Raw genomic sequence first — 16216 nt, forward strand, 5'->3', positions numbered from 1 at the left:
GTAATACACAGTAATAATTATGTGCTTTCATTGTGTATCTGCGTTTGTATTATCCGTTTTCCCTGAGATGTTATCTTAGTAGTATATTTAAAAAAAAAAAAAAAAAAAAATGTATTATTATTATTTATTATAATTATATCCTCCTGGTACCCAGGAATAGACTTTTGTCCACTGTAGTGGACATTATATTTTAGTGAATTTCTCTGTAAAGTTAAAGGATATCAGGGACATTATCCAGAAATCCAGGTAAATCTACATTTATTATTTACAATGTTGTTCAGATGAACGTGAACCCTTAGAGCCCAATTCATTTTGCAGATGCCAAAGTTGACTGTATTGCAGGTAAATTCAAATATCGTCTAATGTGGGTTTATGGTTGGATCAGAGCTTTCCAGATCACAAATATATCCTACATCTCTGGCTCAAACCTGCAGAAATGAGCCTGAAAACAGTGCCACTAGAGATCTTCTGAAGCAAGCACAGCGTCAATTCCTATAAATATAGAAAAACGAATTTGAGAATTGATAAAACATGTTTTATTGTTATGTACATGCTAAGGCACTGACTGTAGAACAGACCAACAGCTGATTGGTCAAACCAACAAATACAATAAAGATAAATTACAGACAGTCACTAAAAAAAAAAAAAAAAAAAAACATGTTTTTTGGGGGAAAACATATAGTGTGAAGAATTATTTCTAAACTTAAAATATGGAGGGTGTATAAGCAAATATTTCAGAGAATATTCCAAAGCTACAATACAAAGCACCAACTGCAAAGAGATCAACAGTGTTGGACATCGAGTTAGATGAAGGCAAAAGAACATAAATGGATCAAATAAACAAGGTTTGTACAATAATTAAAATTTCAACACCAAATGAACCGTCAATACTGAGAAATATAGATACAGCTTGCTATAGCACTAGACTGGTCACATGATTTGAAGGGGGGAAAAAAACCATTTCACTACTCATTTTTGGCATGTGACCAATAAAAGTTAACATGAGCAGAAACAAATAATACAATTATAACAGCAACTGTAAAAAAAAAAAAAAAAGTGTTAAGCAAGTTATTGTACACCACACACACACACAAGACAATGGAAAAATAAATCAACAAATTTAACATCTAAATGTTAAAATTAACTGTAAACATGACCATTTCAGAAAAAAAAAAAAAAAACCTGTTCTGATAAGAGAAAATGAATGAACCTTAAAAGGCATAATACATTATTAATGGAGAGGTGTAGATACCACACATCTGAATATAGAGCTGCACAGAGCATTTGCAGGATGCTTGCAAAACTTTAAAATTACCTTTGTGTTGGTTCACCAAACACACACACACACACGCTCAAATTCACGCTCACACAAAAGCGAGGTTAAATTGCCCTGTACATTGTGCCAGTATATAATAAAAATAATAAAAACGAATATAATCCAATTATTCCATGTGATAAAATGTTCCTTTCATATTGCTACAGAATGTGAGGGGATATAAACGACTGGGAGATTCTTTACATACTTGAGACCGACTCATCTACTGCAAAACCGATGATTGAGAAAGCAACAGCTACAGAATATCTCTGTAATAAAGAAACAATTCATTATGTGAATATGATAATGATGATGATGAATGATGATGCGAATCGTGAAAAAAACGTGATAAATGTTTCTTAGATTCAATACAAATCATTTAAGTTTGCACTGATCTCCCTGATCTTAGTAAACCCCACATGGGTTGATCAAAAATCAGCTGTGATGGTTTTTGGCTTTGTTGTTGTTGTTCTGTGACATAATTAATGCGCTCGATTCTAAACCGATAAGAGACTGATTGTTGTCGCATCTCTCTCTACATCCTGGAGTCGTTGAGCAGCACATAGGAAGAGTTTTTGGCTTTTTCTTGTGTCTGTAATGAGACTGGGCGTCCCACAGGTCAGAGACTCGCTCTCTCACTGACCACATCCTGCAGGCGTTTGAGCAGCACGTCGTCGTTCTCCTGCCGGAGGCATTTAGATGGAGACTCGGTCTCATCGCCATCCATTGTGAACGCCCGCTTCTTGCTCACCCCACCCTGACGGATCATCTGGTTTATGTCACTCAGCTCCTGAAGAGAAAGAGAAAGTAGTAGGCTTTAACCACAGCCATAACTGAAAAAACGCAATCTATATCTATATCTATTTTATGGAGGTAAAAAAAAAAAAAAAAGGATAGTGATGAAACTAAATTAACTGATTTCAGGGTTCCTGCAGGTTTCAGTTAGTCAAATTTAAGACCTTTTTAAGACATTTTAAGACCATAAAGATTGAAATTTAGGGCATTGCCAAAAAAATATTCAAATCAAAGAATTCATTTTATTTCAATGAATTCAGTAATTGAAAAAGCATTAACTTAATTTACAGATAAAGCAATCACATTAGTAACCTTCCAGACCCAACAACGCGTGTCAGAGAAAAGAACAGAATCAGATATAATTTTTTTATAGAAAATTGTACTTTGCATATTATAGGCCTACTGTAAAAAACACATAATTAGTTGATTTTAGTTGATCATAGTTGATCATAACTAGAGATGAAATGGCATGAACATTTCATTTAATTATTATAGTGCCAAAAATTACCACTGTTATCACAGAATCCTGTTCAAAAAGTACTAATACTACACAATGAAATCAATTCACCAAGTTTTATGTCGAAAAACAGCAAATAACAAATAAAATTAGCATCAATACACACTAACATAAACATTAAAATAATACGATTAAAAATGATAGCCAGATTTTAAAAGTGTCTTGCAACATGTTATATACTAACATGTACAAGTTCAAATAAAGTTGACAAAAAAGGTTTTTATAAAAAGATAAACATATTTCAGACTTTAATTTATCTTTTTTGACTCATTCTTTTTATAAAAAATGATTTACTGACATTTACAATACAGTTTAGCTTATCTTTTATTTTTAATAGTAAAATTCGGTCCGATTTTCCCGTGGCGTCTGTCGTTGCTATGCAACCATGCACTGCGCTCTCCACAATGACAAAAAAGTTTTAGTGGCTAATGGATTTCCACCGCCGAAAAACACTTGCTCTGTTACAAGATTTATTTACGGAGAGAAGAGAAAAACACCCGTAGTGTTTGGGTGCACCCGCATCCTTCATGTCTTTTTTCATGTCGCTGCGCCTGGAAAAAAACGAGCGCGTCGCTTCAATTATAAGCACGCTTACCGCGCACCTACATTTGAATGAACTTGAGCGCAAAAAAGACGCGATATGTGAACTGCCTCTTGGCCAGCGACTTCAATACTTTTTTGCTACTTTGTAATAACTTTCTGCGGCCAGCGTTTCTGGAAATGAACGAGGGTAAAATCTTTAAGACCTGACTAAATGAAATGTAAGACCGCGAATGAAAATCTGGCTGTTTTTAAGACGTTTTAAGGCCTTAAATTCAAAGTTCAGAATTTAAGACTTTTTAAGACCCCGCGGGAACCCTGTGATTTATAATTGTAATAATCAGTTATAGAGACTATAATAATAGTATCCAGTTACTTTGTATTTCATTCTATGGACATTTCTCAAATTATCTTCCTTGTGTTCGACAGAAGAAAGAAATGATGGCAATTTTAATTTTTTCATGAAATATCCCTTTAAGGGAATTATTGCTGTTGATGTGCGTTGTGACCAACCTTTGATGGGCTGCCAGTGAACTTGTACGTGTAGGCACTGGGGGTGAGACTCGAGCCGTTTTTATGAGGAGAGACAAAGATGGAGTGTCTCTGAGACACACGGCGAGGAGAGAGAGGCTGAGCCCGAACCGATGGGAATGGAGATAATGGAGGAGCCTCCATCTTTATAGAGAAACAGAGAGAGAGAGAGAGAGTGAAATGCTTGTTTCCAAACTCTTTAAAATATTTTAAAGACAAGATTTTCAAATGAAGCAAAGCAATTCACCAACCTTGTTATCAAGCGTGGAATGTGCATATTTGAGAGCGAATGATTTCATCTTTAACACATAAACAGAGTTATAGAACTGGATGAGGTCTCCTCTGTCCTCTGATTCGCTGTCAGCCTGTTCCGTCCTCTCATTGGCTGCTAACATAAACATAAATAAAAACATTATATATACACAACCATTCAAAGGTTTGGGGTCAGAAAGATTTTTTGTTTTTGAAAGAAGTCTCTTATGCTCACAAAGGCATTTATTTGATTAATATATAGTAAAAAAACAGTGAGAATGTGAAATATTACAAATGTAATTTATTCCTGTGATCAAAGCTGAATTTTCAGCATCATTACTGTCACATGATCCTTCAGAAATCATTCTAATATGATAATTTGATGCTCAAAAAACAATCTTATTATTATTAATGTTTATTATCAAAAACATGATACATTTTTTTCAGGATTCTTTGATGAATAGAAAGTTAAAAAAAAGAAAGAAATGGAAATATTCTGTAACATTATAAATGTATTTACGTCACTTTTGATCAATTTAATGTCTTTGCTGAATAAATGTATTAATTTCTTACACTACTTTTGAACATTAATGTAATATTGTGCTTAAAAAAACAAAAAAAGACATCTGGGACTTTGTCTACATCATTCTTACACTGGTCTGCTGGTGGATCCACTTCCATGTTCTCATCTGCCTGCTGCTCTCTGGGACGCCTCTTCAGTAAAACACTGCGGTACACCTACAAACACACAAACAGGATGATGTGGATGCTCTCATCACAGCTCAAACTCCAAGCTTTTTGACACTAGGAAGCTGGGGCACGCATCCATCTTGTACCTTTATCAATAATATTTATGTGCAATTCCACATCGCAGGTTTGGAAAGACCAGGGGTCTCATTTATAAAACTGTGCGTAGGATCCTTACTAAAAGTGTACGTGCGTCCGAAAGCCAAAAATGGCGTACGGCAAAAAATATTCAGACTTATAAAACCGTTCGTACGCCAGAACCTGCGCAGAATTCACTTTATAAATCCCAGTCAGCGGAAGATTGTGCGCACATTATTGTGCGCACGTTATTTCTCCACCCCGAAATAACCATATATGGAGCTTACAACGCCTAGTTTTACTATGCAGATCCTAATCTGCATATCATTTGCATATGATTATTCATCCACGTGATAACGTTTAACGGTACAAGACATATTACATTAATAAAAATCATGTAGTTGCCTATCCTTGCCTTGTTTTTTAAACAAAATTAAATAGTGTAAAATACATTTCAGAGAAAGTTTTTCTCAATCTTTTCCACTGACCGAATTGTATTTTTAATTGATTTATATTTTTTAATGGAAACAGAGAGGCCTTGGGCATTATTTGCACGAAACTATTTTCTCAGACAATCTGGTATTATCATGATAAGCAATTATCTCTGTGGTTAAAACATTAAAACACAGCACGCCACAGGAAAGTGTTCAGAAGCATCGCATCCACAACAAATATTTCTGTTGATTGAATATTAAAAATGTTGTAACTTCTCAGTAATGATTTCATGTTTAAGTGTTTAACTCCATTAATTTGAATGGCATATTTAATCTAAATGTTTATATCAGAAGTAAAACAATTATTTTATTTATTTAAACTGTTATTTGCCTCAGTTTCACTAAACGGCCCAACGCGCTCGCTGGCGCGGACATTTAAGAAGGGATGGATATTTGCTTCAAGTCAAAATTATATTTGTATTATCTTTCTGTATAGGTTTAATTTTCTTTAGATTTTCTGTCTAAAAGTGACCAAAAAGACACTTAACTCCAGATCACCATCAGTGTCGCCAAACTGCTCCATCTCCAAAACGTTCGTACGCATGGGTCAGAGTTTGCGTGCAGGTGCGTAAATTTTCCCGTCAAGTTTGTTTTTATAAATCACACCTCATGCGTCGGAAGTGGCGTACGCCTCTTTCAGGGCCTGTTTTGTGCGTACGCAACGGTTATAAATGAGGCCCCAGGACTGTTGATACTCACGTGACTGTGGGCCTGAGGTTGGGTTCGGTAGCATTTCATAATGTCCTGAAAAGTGTGCTCTTCTTTTGTTATCTGCAGAAGAAGAAAGTGAATAAAAGAAGAAAATTTTAATGAAAATGTTTGATATTATATTTCCATCTGATTCTTCAGTAATATACATGTTCAAAAGTGTGGGGTCAAGATTTTTTTACATTTTTCTTAAAGAACTGAAACCATTTATTCAGCAAAGATGCATTTATCTGATAAAATGTTAAAGTAAAGACATTTACAATGTTACAAAAGACTTATATTTAAATGAATGTTGTTCTTTTGAACTTTCTATTCATAAAAAAATCCTGGGAATTGTTTTTTTATCAGTTTCCACAAAAACTGCACAACTGTTTTCAACATTGATCAAACAGTTCATGATGTTTCTTGAGCAGCAAATCAGCATATTAGAATGATTTCTGAAGGATCATGTGACACCGAAGACTGGAGTATTGATGCTGAAAATTCAGCTTTGCATCACAGGAATAAATTACATTTTCAAATATATTAAAATAGAAAAATATTTCACAATATTACAGTTTATACTGTATTTTTGATCAAATAATTGCACCCATGGTCGGCATAAAAGACACTTCTAGTTCTGCATCTAAAAGACATACCTTCGATATAATGTAGACGGCACAGAGCAGCAGCTGGTCCAGGTGTCTGTCCTTCATCAGGTCAGTGCAGTGAAGCAGAGAATGCTCGAAACACGTCCAGATCTTCCCTCGCAGCTCTGAGGAGATATCCAGCTTCAGACACAGGTCTCGCAGACGCACGCTGGCTAAATGATACACCTGAAAGAACGAGCAGCAGAATTATGCACTTCCGCTAACAAAGATCTTCATTCAATACCAGATGTCAAAAAGCACAGATGGTGTAAGTCAGCAAAGAACACGCATCCTCACCTTCCTGAAGAATAGCGCGAGGGATCCAGTGCGGCGGGGTTTGCTGGTTGCCGGAGGCTGTGTGTCGGAGCTGGCGACTGGAGCTGCGGTTCGGCTGGGGGAGGCGGTCAGAAAGACATGGCCCGTGAGAGGGTTCATCTCATTGGACTGAAGTTGGATGACTGTGATGCCGCCCATCTCGTTTTTCATCACTAAAGGATACGGAACACCAGCACATCAACAACAAAATCGAACAAACATCTTTTTGGAAAATGTTTTGCTTGCTATAAGAGGTTGAAATAGAATAAGAGTGGTACTCGGACATGGAATAGTGAGCTGCTGGCCGTTTATGGTTGCCATGGAGAGGACGGTCGTCGTGGCGGTGGTGTTCTGGTTGTTTTCCATGGAGTTCGGGATGATTTTGATGGGAGTGACTGAGATTCTTTTCACTGGGGACTGTGGTGGAGCGTCGTCACCAAACAAGCGTCTCTTAGCGCTGCCAGCCGCTGGAGAGCTGTAGCGATCATGGAGAGAGAGGGGAGATTGAGGGACGTCTAAGAGAGAAAGGACAAAAGTATGAGTACATCTGATTCAATATTCAAAAAAAAGCATTAAAGCCAATCTAAGATGGAACATTTTTTTCGGTTAGTTAAAAATTTAAATTTAAATTAAAAATAATAAATATAGAATAAATACAATTAATATAACACATAATTATACATGCATTTTAAAATGGTAAATGGACCGAATACGTTCATAATCAAGTTTTTTTGTCCTATCAAATGCTCTCTAGAATATCCCTCCCCTTTAATTATAATTAATTATTGAATTATTCTGAGCAGAACCAGAAAAAATGAACATTTCACACCAGTCCTCAGGTCTTTACACTGGCTCCCAGTTAGATTTAGGATTGATTTTAAAGTATGATTACTGGTATATAAATCATTCAATGGCCTAGGACCTCAATATATTGCAGATATGCTCACTGAATATAAACCCAACAGATCACTCAGATCACTAGGATCATATCAGCTAGAAATACCAAGGGTTCACTCTAAGCATGGTGAGTCCGCTTTTAGCTATTATGCCAGCCGCAGCTGGAACCAGCTTCCAGAAGAGATCAGACGTGCTCCTACAGTAATCACATTCAAATCCAGACTCAAAACACATCTGTTTAGCTATGCATTTACTGAATGAGCACTGTGCCACTGTTCGTCCGACTGTTTGTAATTTTATAAACTTTTTAATTATTCTTATTTCTTTTTATTATTTTAATTTATTCTATGTAAAGCACTTTGAATTGCCATTGTGTATGAAATGTGCTATATAAATAAACTTCCCTTGCCTATAAACATTTATAGGGTCTTAAAGCCAAGCATCATAGAGGACAGCCTCATTTTGAGACAGTACCTTTGCGTGCGCTGGAGCCCAGGCCTGTGCGGACCTCCCTGATGCGAGGGTGCATGATGGGGGATAGCGCTACCAACGGCAGGTGAGTGGGACCGCCTGCATTGTTGCCCGTGTCAAAACTATTGGAAAAATTTACCTAAAAAAACACACACACACACACACACACACAAAATAGGTAATATCTGTTATTTAAATGACCCCCATGATGCTTATACAATCTGTTCTCCCAACAAAGCAGTTTGTGAGTGTGTGTGTATACCTCTTCCACAGTAGGGATTTTATTGTTAGATTTGTTAAGCGCGTTCCACAGGGCCGAGTCTCTAGTCCAGGCTTTGCTTTCCAGCACCTGCTCCTCGATACTGTTCAAATGCTTCACCATGTCTCGGGACAAACCCTCCTCAGAGCGGATGAACACCTCAATCACCTACACAAACACATCATGAACATTTACTTTGCGTTTCAGGTTCCTTTAAAAGCACTTAACAGCTTGTTGTGATCTTCAGAGACACATCCATATTTACACAGCAATGTGATGCAATAGTACACTAAAAACTCTAACAAAGATAAAAACCACACCCTAAAACTGAAGCGTGTCTCTGCAAGCAGATAATATGAACTGACAATAGTGGTTCATCCGATCACAAAACTCATGGTTCAGATCATTTTATAGTTTTTGAGTCACAGATCGGATCATTTTCAGTCAATAAAAAAAAAAAAGTACAGAACTAATGCCTGTACACTACTTACAAGCATAGACAAACACACTATAACAAAGTTACAAAAAATGAACGGTCTATAGAGTATTCAGAATTTATAATAACACAGTAGTGTTCACTGTATGAATTAAATATAGATTAAAGCTGTCTTTTGTTGATTGATTAACATTAATGACACAGACAGCAGCAGGTGTTTATAGGCTGCTGTCACATTAAGACCTAATGCACGGATTCAATATGATACACATCAGATTTCTTTCTCAGCTGTTTACGTTCACTTAAAGGGTTAGTTCACCCAAAAATGAAAATTCTGTCAGTAATTACTCTCCCTCATGTTGTTCCAACCCCGTAAGACCTTCGTTCATCTTCGGAACACAAATTAAGATATTTTTGATGAAATCTGAGAGCTGGCTCACTCCTCCATAGGCTTCTAGGTATCAAATATCTTAATTTGTGTTCCGAAGATGAACGAAGGTCTTCCGGGGTTGGAACAACATGAGGGTGAGTAATTACTGCCAGAATTTTCATTTTTGGGTGAACTAACCCTTTAAGACAGGGGTGTCAAACTCAGTTCCTGGAGGGCCACAACCCTGCAGAGTTTAGCTTCAACCCTAATTAAACACACCTGATTTAGCTAATCAAGGTCTTCAGGATTACTAGAAACTTCCAGGCAGGTGTTTTTGGAGCTAAACTCTGCAGGACAGTGGCCCTCCAGGAACTGAGTTTGACACCCCTGACTTAAGACATAGCAGACTGTGTTTACAAGAATACTTGCCGAGATGAGTATTTTGACATAATTTTGTGCGTATGTGTCTGTTCAAGCGCAAGGACATGCGAAAGAGGAATCAATTCGGTGTTCTGAGACGCGACTCACTGTGTGTGCACAGATAACAGTGCACGAGTATTGAGTAATTAAGTTCTCTTTCGCCTATTCTTGCACTGGAATGGTTTTAAATGACTTGAATGTGTAAACTGGCAAGACAAAACATGTGCGAATTATAAACTTTTACTCCATGATGGTTGAACTTTGCAATTAATACGCGAATCACATGCGTGCTGAATCATGGGGCCTGGTCCGTACGGATCACGGATCAACTACGATCCTAGCTGACACCGTTAAGTACCTTGTAAAAGTAGAAAGGTGGGATCTGTAAGATTTCCAGTATCCATGGGAAGGTTCTTTGGGAGCTGTACGCAAACAGCACCACCTCCAGACAGCACGCCAACAGAGAGCAATGGAGCACCTCCTGCTCTAACAGGACCTGATAGAGATCAGGAGGAGAGAGGAAGAGGTGATAATCTCACACAAAAGCAGACAGTGAGAGCTGTAGATATAGAACATTGAATTAATATTTGGAAAAATCCATTTTCCTCTTACTGTTTGGTAATATAAACCGTGAAGTGAAGAGTTCAAATTTACTAGCATATTTATATGATTTAGCAGGCATGGAGACTGACCGCCATATCTTTGCCCTGTAATCTCTTCATCTCCAGAGTCATGATATTCTCCAGGATCTTGAAGTACAAGATCTCTGCCAGCTTCAGACGATTCTCTGCGAAATCTACACACAAAAACCTGCACTCAGTCACATGATCAAATGTGAGGTTTTTCTTAACAGTTAACTTGTGCAGCATGTCTGACCCATATGTGATCCTGGCAGGTCATCTGTGGGTTTGGTGTAGGCCTGTTTAAATATCTCTCCCATGGTCTTCACTCGGTTCAGAATGGATTCAGTGGGATTTCGAGAGCAGGAGCTACAAAATCATGGTGAAAATAAAAAACAAAATCTCTATAAGAAAACAGACTGAAGCCTGAGGGCCATCATGATGGGTTATGCATGCTCAGACGGATGTGTCATTTCAAAAATCAAACTATTTGTGCATGGTTTGGTTTTGGGTTTAATACTTGCTTAAATATTTGGACCAGAGCATCACTTGGCGCGTTTCGTAGGCCGGACACCATGCTCTGCAGTCGGCTCACACTTTGGGTGGCTGAGGAAACGGGGGTGACCAGCACCTCTTTCTCCTTCAAATACCGTCGTCCCGTTAGAGGTGTAGAGGGAGCAAGGGACCGTGTCTACACAAAATCACAGAAGGATAGGTCAAAGGACATACACCTCCATTCAAAAGGTTAGGGTCCAAAAGGTATATTAAACTATATAATATGGATAATGATAAGAAATGCTTCTTGTGCACCAAATCAGCATTTTAGTATGATCATGTGGCACCGAAGACTAAAAAAACAGCTTTGCCATCACAGGAATAAATTACATTCTACAATATATACTGTAGAACTGTATTTTTATCAAATAAAGGCAGCCTTGGCGAGAGACTTTTTAAAAATCTCACCGACCCCAAACTTAGATTAAACATCCCTCTATATGAAATACTAAATATGTACACTAAGTTTGACAATCAGGATGTTAAATGTTACTCTAATGTAGCAACGGTAATAGAAAGCTTCAGTACCTTTTCAAAGTGCTGCTGAAGGTTGTTCTCCACCTGCATGCGGGCGGATAGTTGACCTGACGGAGGATCAGCGGTGGATTTGCGAGGTGTGCCGATCTCCTCATCTGCATCGGCCCCCAAAAACACTCGCTCGTCAAAATCCCCCACAGTCAAAACATATTCCTCATACTCGCGATTTATGGCTTTACTGAAAAGACAAAAAGATTCATATACAGGTGCATACTGAAAAAAGGCATTCAATTTGATGTGCGTTTATATGCATTTTGTGTTTAAATAAATTTCATGGCTTATGCTTACTTGTTGTCTTGGAAATTTGGGGTGTCCAGTAATTCAATCAGAGTGTCAGCATCACCTTTTAATATCTGAGAAAAAATAAAGGAATAATTTGAGAATGTGGGAAGCATTAGACCAAGCTGTAAACCAGCAATTGTGTTGTTCTAGCAGTGTAGATTGGTTGTAAAAGTGTGTATTCCTCACTTTTTTCTCAAACAGTGTCTTTATGTAGGGTTTGAAGTAGTGCTCCTTTATGCCTTTGGCCTCCACCACCAAACCATCATGCAGTTCACACAACTTGTCAATGACACAGGGCATCTCCTCCAAGTTTTCTGTGTCCTTTGGCAGTCCTACACAAAGTGAGCAACATACAGATTCAATTCTGTAATTGAATCTGATAAAAACAATACAGTACTATGATTGGTGATTCAGGATTGTTGTAGAGTGTTGTAAAAGCTTTTAAACCACTGGTATGCCTGTTAGAAATCAATACAATGCAAATGATGTATGACCAGAAACACATAAACTCCTGGAAATCTGATAATAAATTAATCTTTTAGAAATCATAAAGTTTTTAGCTCATGTTTTAGTCCTAAATTGTGCCATATGTATGCTAGTGTACTCAAAGTTGACTAAACAAAGTGGACTGAAACTGTCAAGAGCATTATTAGTCACATAAACGAAAATCTGTTGGGGACAAGCGCTTGATATGCTCTGTTGTTTCCCACAACTTCCTACTTCAACACGTCATACAGGAAAGAAAACAGATCTCGGAACATTTCATACGGTCATTCATTAGGAGTTATAATAAGTTGTACTGTTTTAAATGCACTAAAACTTCAACTTCACAGTCAACAGCACATTAACTTTATAAATAGTCAAAAATATCTCAAAACTAAGTGCACGACCTTGGCTAGTAACTCACAAGCAATGCGCTCACTTGTATCTCTGTCTGCCTTTTCAAGGATAATGATTTGTAAGCATTGTAATCAATCAAGGAAACATATTCTCTCACAGCAAAGTGAAGGGAACGTTACCTCTGAAGTGTTGATTGATGAGATCTTTCCTGTTGGAGCACATGAGAGCGTTGCAAAACACCAGGTCCAGACAGCAGAGCAGGAGGTGATAGGAGTTCACCAGGTCATCTCCAATCATGCGGAAATTACCTGGAATAAAGTACAAATCATGTCATTAAGTTTACTATAGCGTTCAGACCAGTCAACAAGAAAGCTTTGGCCAAATCTGTCAAATATGTACGTAGATTAAAATACAATGGGGTCAGTAAGATAAATAAATGAATGCTGTTATTCAGCAAGTACATCCATAAAAATATTAAGCAGCACAACTGTATTCTACATTGACAATAATAAGAAATGTTGGTTGAACTTTACTTTACAGTACGTGCACTCACAATGTACTTACCCACAAAAGTACTGAGTAGTGAAAGGTAACTAAGGTTTATGGGTAGGTTCATGGTTAGTACCTAATTATTACCCATTAATACAATAAGTACATAGTACGTTCATGCGAAACAGGATTTTAAAATAAAGTGCTACCGAAATGTTTCTTGAGCATCAAATCAGCATATTAGAATGATTTCTGAAGGATCATGTGACACTGAAGACTGGAGTATTGATGCTGAAAATTTATTACGATATTTTGATCAATTAAAAGAGGCTTCATGGCATGCATTGGGTTTTGTTTGATGCTAAAACCACACAAATTATGCATTCATTATTACTGTGAATTAATGAACTAATTTATTTTATGTTGTTAATAGCATGATTTATCTAAAGTGTAATGATGGTCTATGGTTGAAACAGCGAAGGCTTCTTTCAGTCAGCTTACCTTTTGTATACACAAAGAGAGTCCAACAGAACTTGAAGACGTCACTGATGTGGCATGGAAGACGCCTACACAGAAAAATAAATATATTTGTAACCATTTTCTTTTTCAAAAGAAAGCTGAGAAAGGCGATAAAAGGCAGGCCGTTTTACCGGTGTTTGCGGCTTCTGGGCAGGCGAGGAGGTTCGCCCTGAGGATTCTGAAACATGTCCAGAAATATCGGCTCAAACTTTCGGAAAATCACCGTCGACACTTCGAAATTGCGCTCTAGTCGACCTATGCGGCCACGGAAGTCCTGAGAGAGGTTCGACATGTCCGACCATTTCTTCATCTTGCTGAAGAACTGGATCAAACTAGAAGAAAGACATAGCACAACACTCACACATCTTAACATACACACCTACATTTATTTGAAATAAAAAGACTTGAATGCATGAAATAAATGCTCTTTCTCATCTAATTCTTTAAAACTAAGACTTTTACGTTATATAAACTGAAATTACGAGAGAAGATGTCCATCCCGCAGACATCTGTCCATGTCTGTTTGAGGTCCTTACCTGAGCTTGGCTGAGCGCAGGATCCTCGTGAGGGAAACACAGTTGCCCTCCATCACGCCCCGTCCCACTGTAGGGATAGAGCTCTTCCTACAGGCGACATACAGAGAACAGGCCAGCCAGTGCACGACATCACCCTGAGACAACCAAACACATGACAGAAATTAAGATATACATGTCGTACAGCTGAATTAGGCTAACCCCATAAAACCTAATGTATCAGTATCATATTTAATACATGAATGTTTAAGGCCTCTAAATTACCAACATGATCAAAACTGCACGACTTTACCTTCAGGTCACGTGTGTTTCTGCTGTGAAATATTTATTATTTTTATTAAGTACACATAAAAACAACTTTTATATTGTTCAAGATGAACATTTTCTGGACTAAAGCGACTTGATTATATTGATAATTTGTTTCTCAATTATGAGCTCCATATACACACTAGACTAGAGCATACTATATTAGACACACTAGCATGATGTATAAAATCTGAGACAAAATAAAATAAAAAATATGCATATTTATTTTATTTTGTCTAAAGGTACAATAAAAAATATCTAATTGTATGTCTTTACAGGGTTAAGCTTGAATAATGAACACCACTAGTAAACAAGTTTAGTAAACATAGATCATCTATATCTGACAGTGAAAAAAAGTGTTGAAAATTGTATCTTTCCCAGAATTCCCTTGACAATGACTTCATCTTCTATTTGTTTACGTCATGTGACATATAGAAGCCTCTGTCACTTTAGACGCAGAACATTAATTCAAGTTTGTTTGTTGGTTTCTGTTTTGAAAATGGTCTCATAACTTTGACATATTTTTGGATATTGACCGTGATATTATTTGAAGTACTTTAATTACCATGGCACAATAATGACTAAACACTGTGGTCGTGATACCATGGTAAACCAGTGGAATCAGATGATGATACTATGTCACTTTGAAATTCATGTTGCAAAATACCTTGATACTACTAAGTGTGTAGGCTACTATAGTATTCTTGGAAGTGCCATGTAAATAATGTATATTTTATGGTACGCCAAGGAGAGCACCAGTCCAGTGAATCCCCGTAACGTTAAGTTACTTGTTGCAATCTCTTAGACTAGTTAGGGTCTGTAAAGGAAGCTTTACTAGCTGGTAATGGTTATTTGGACTATATATCTGCATGAAAACAAGGGTGAGTTGAAGGCAGAGCGCGAGATGACAGCGGTTCCTGTCGTTTGGTTGTTGTGGTAACGTTAATGTGAATTAAAGTGGAACCTCTAGCGTGTACGTGTTCCAGATGGAGCTGAAGTTCTGGAGCGCTTCGGCTGCCGTCTCCTCGTCCATATTGAGCTCTTGACAAAGCGCCTCGAGATTCCTCCGTATCGAGCCATCGTCCGATTTAACCGACTCCGAATCTGTTTCATCTCCCCGCATCGCTGCAATCCGTAAAATCCGTTAATATCCAAAGAAAAGTGTTTGGGTAAAACGGAATTGACCCGGAGTGCCGCTGACCTCCTGATGCTATCCCACAATGCCGAGACATACGAATGGCGCGAAAACGGGCTCCTCTCAGCCAATGGGAGAACAGGACGAGATGGCGTCATTACAACAACAAAGACGACAGCGAGGTAGCATGGAGGATTTAAATTACCCCACAGTGTTTACCAAATTATACAAAATGTAAAGGATATAAATACATGCGGTTTTACTTCTGTTCCATACTTATGTAATATGTATTTACCACTTCGTACAGACATTGTCTAATACTATTTGTGAATTTCGCAACTGCTCTTAAATTGTAACGTAATCTTGTATTATGTGACGTTTATCCGTGAATACTTAAGTTATACTTTATATAAATATAATTAGAATTGTAATTATTTGTTATGTGTAATTTTGATATGCGACACAAGGAATATCAGCAAATCTACATATTAAAACTAGAAAAAAGCTTGGATATTTAAAAATAAAAGTTTGGCATACAACAACTGATTAACATCAGACTTGTTGACTTGAAAGTTGAAAGTCATCTTTTATTGCACAATAAAAGATCACATACCATGGTTTGAATT

General features: G+C 37.4%; 1 protein-coding gene across 2 annotated transcripts; it reads right to left on the minus strand.

Moving 5' to 3' along the window:
* Positions 1-513: 513 nt before the first annotated feature.
* Positions 514-15674, minus strand: rbl1 (retinoblastoma-like 1 (p107)). Of its 2 annotated transcripts, none has more exons than XM_084426409.1 (22): positions 15420-15674; positions 14153-14286; positions 13748-13948; positions 13599-13663; positions 12788-12916; positions 11955-12100; positions 11775-11839; positions 11478-11664; positions 10919-11085; positions 10651-10763; positions 10467-10570; positions 10133-10270; positions 8552-8716; positions 8293-8428; positions 7206-7436; positions 6904-7094; positions 6616-6792; positions 5969-6040; positions 4604-4688; positions 3950-4083; positions 3681-3842; positions 514-2105 (listed from the first exon to the last, which is right to left on the minus strand). In XM_084426409.1, exons 1-22 carry the CDS (start codon positions 15576-15578, stop codon positions 1935-1937), a joined length of 3132 nt encoding a protein of 1043 aa, XP_084282535.1. In that variant the 5' UTR covers positions 15579-15674; the 3' UTR covers positions 514-1934. The 2 variants fall into 2 exon arrangements, with proteins under 2 accessions (XP_084282535.1, XP_084282534.1); XM_084426408.1 differs by having other exon boundaries at positions 3950-4086.
* Positions 15675-16216: the final 542 nt, after the last annotated feature.

Source organism: Rutilus rutilus (genome assembly GCF_951802725.1).
Source record: "Rutilus rutilus genome assembly, chromosome: 12".
Lineage (NCBI taxonomy): Eukaryota > Metazoa > Chordata > Actinopteri > Cypriniformes > Leuciscidae > Rutilus > Rutilus rutilus.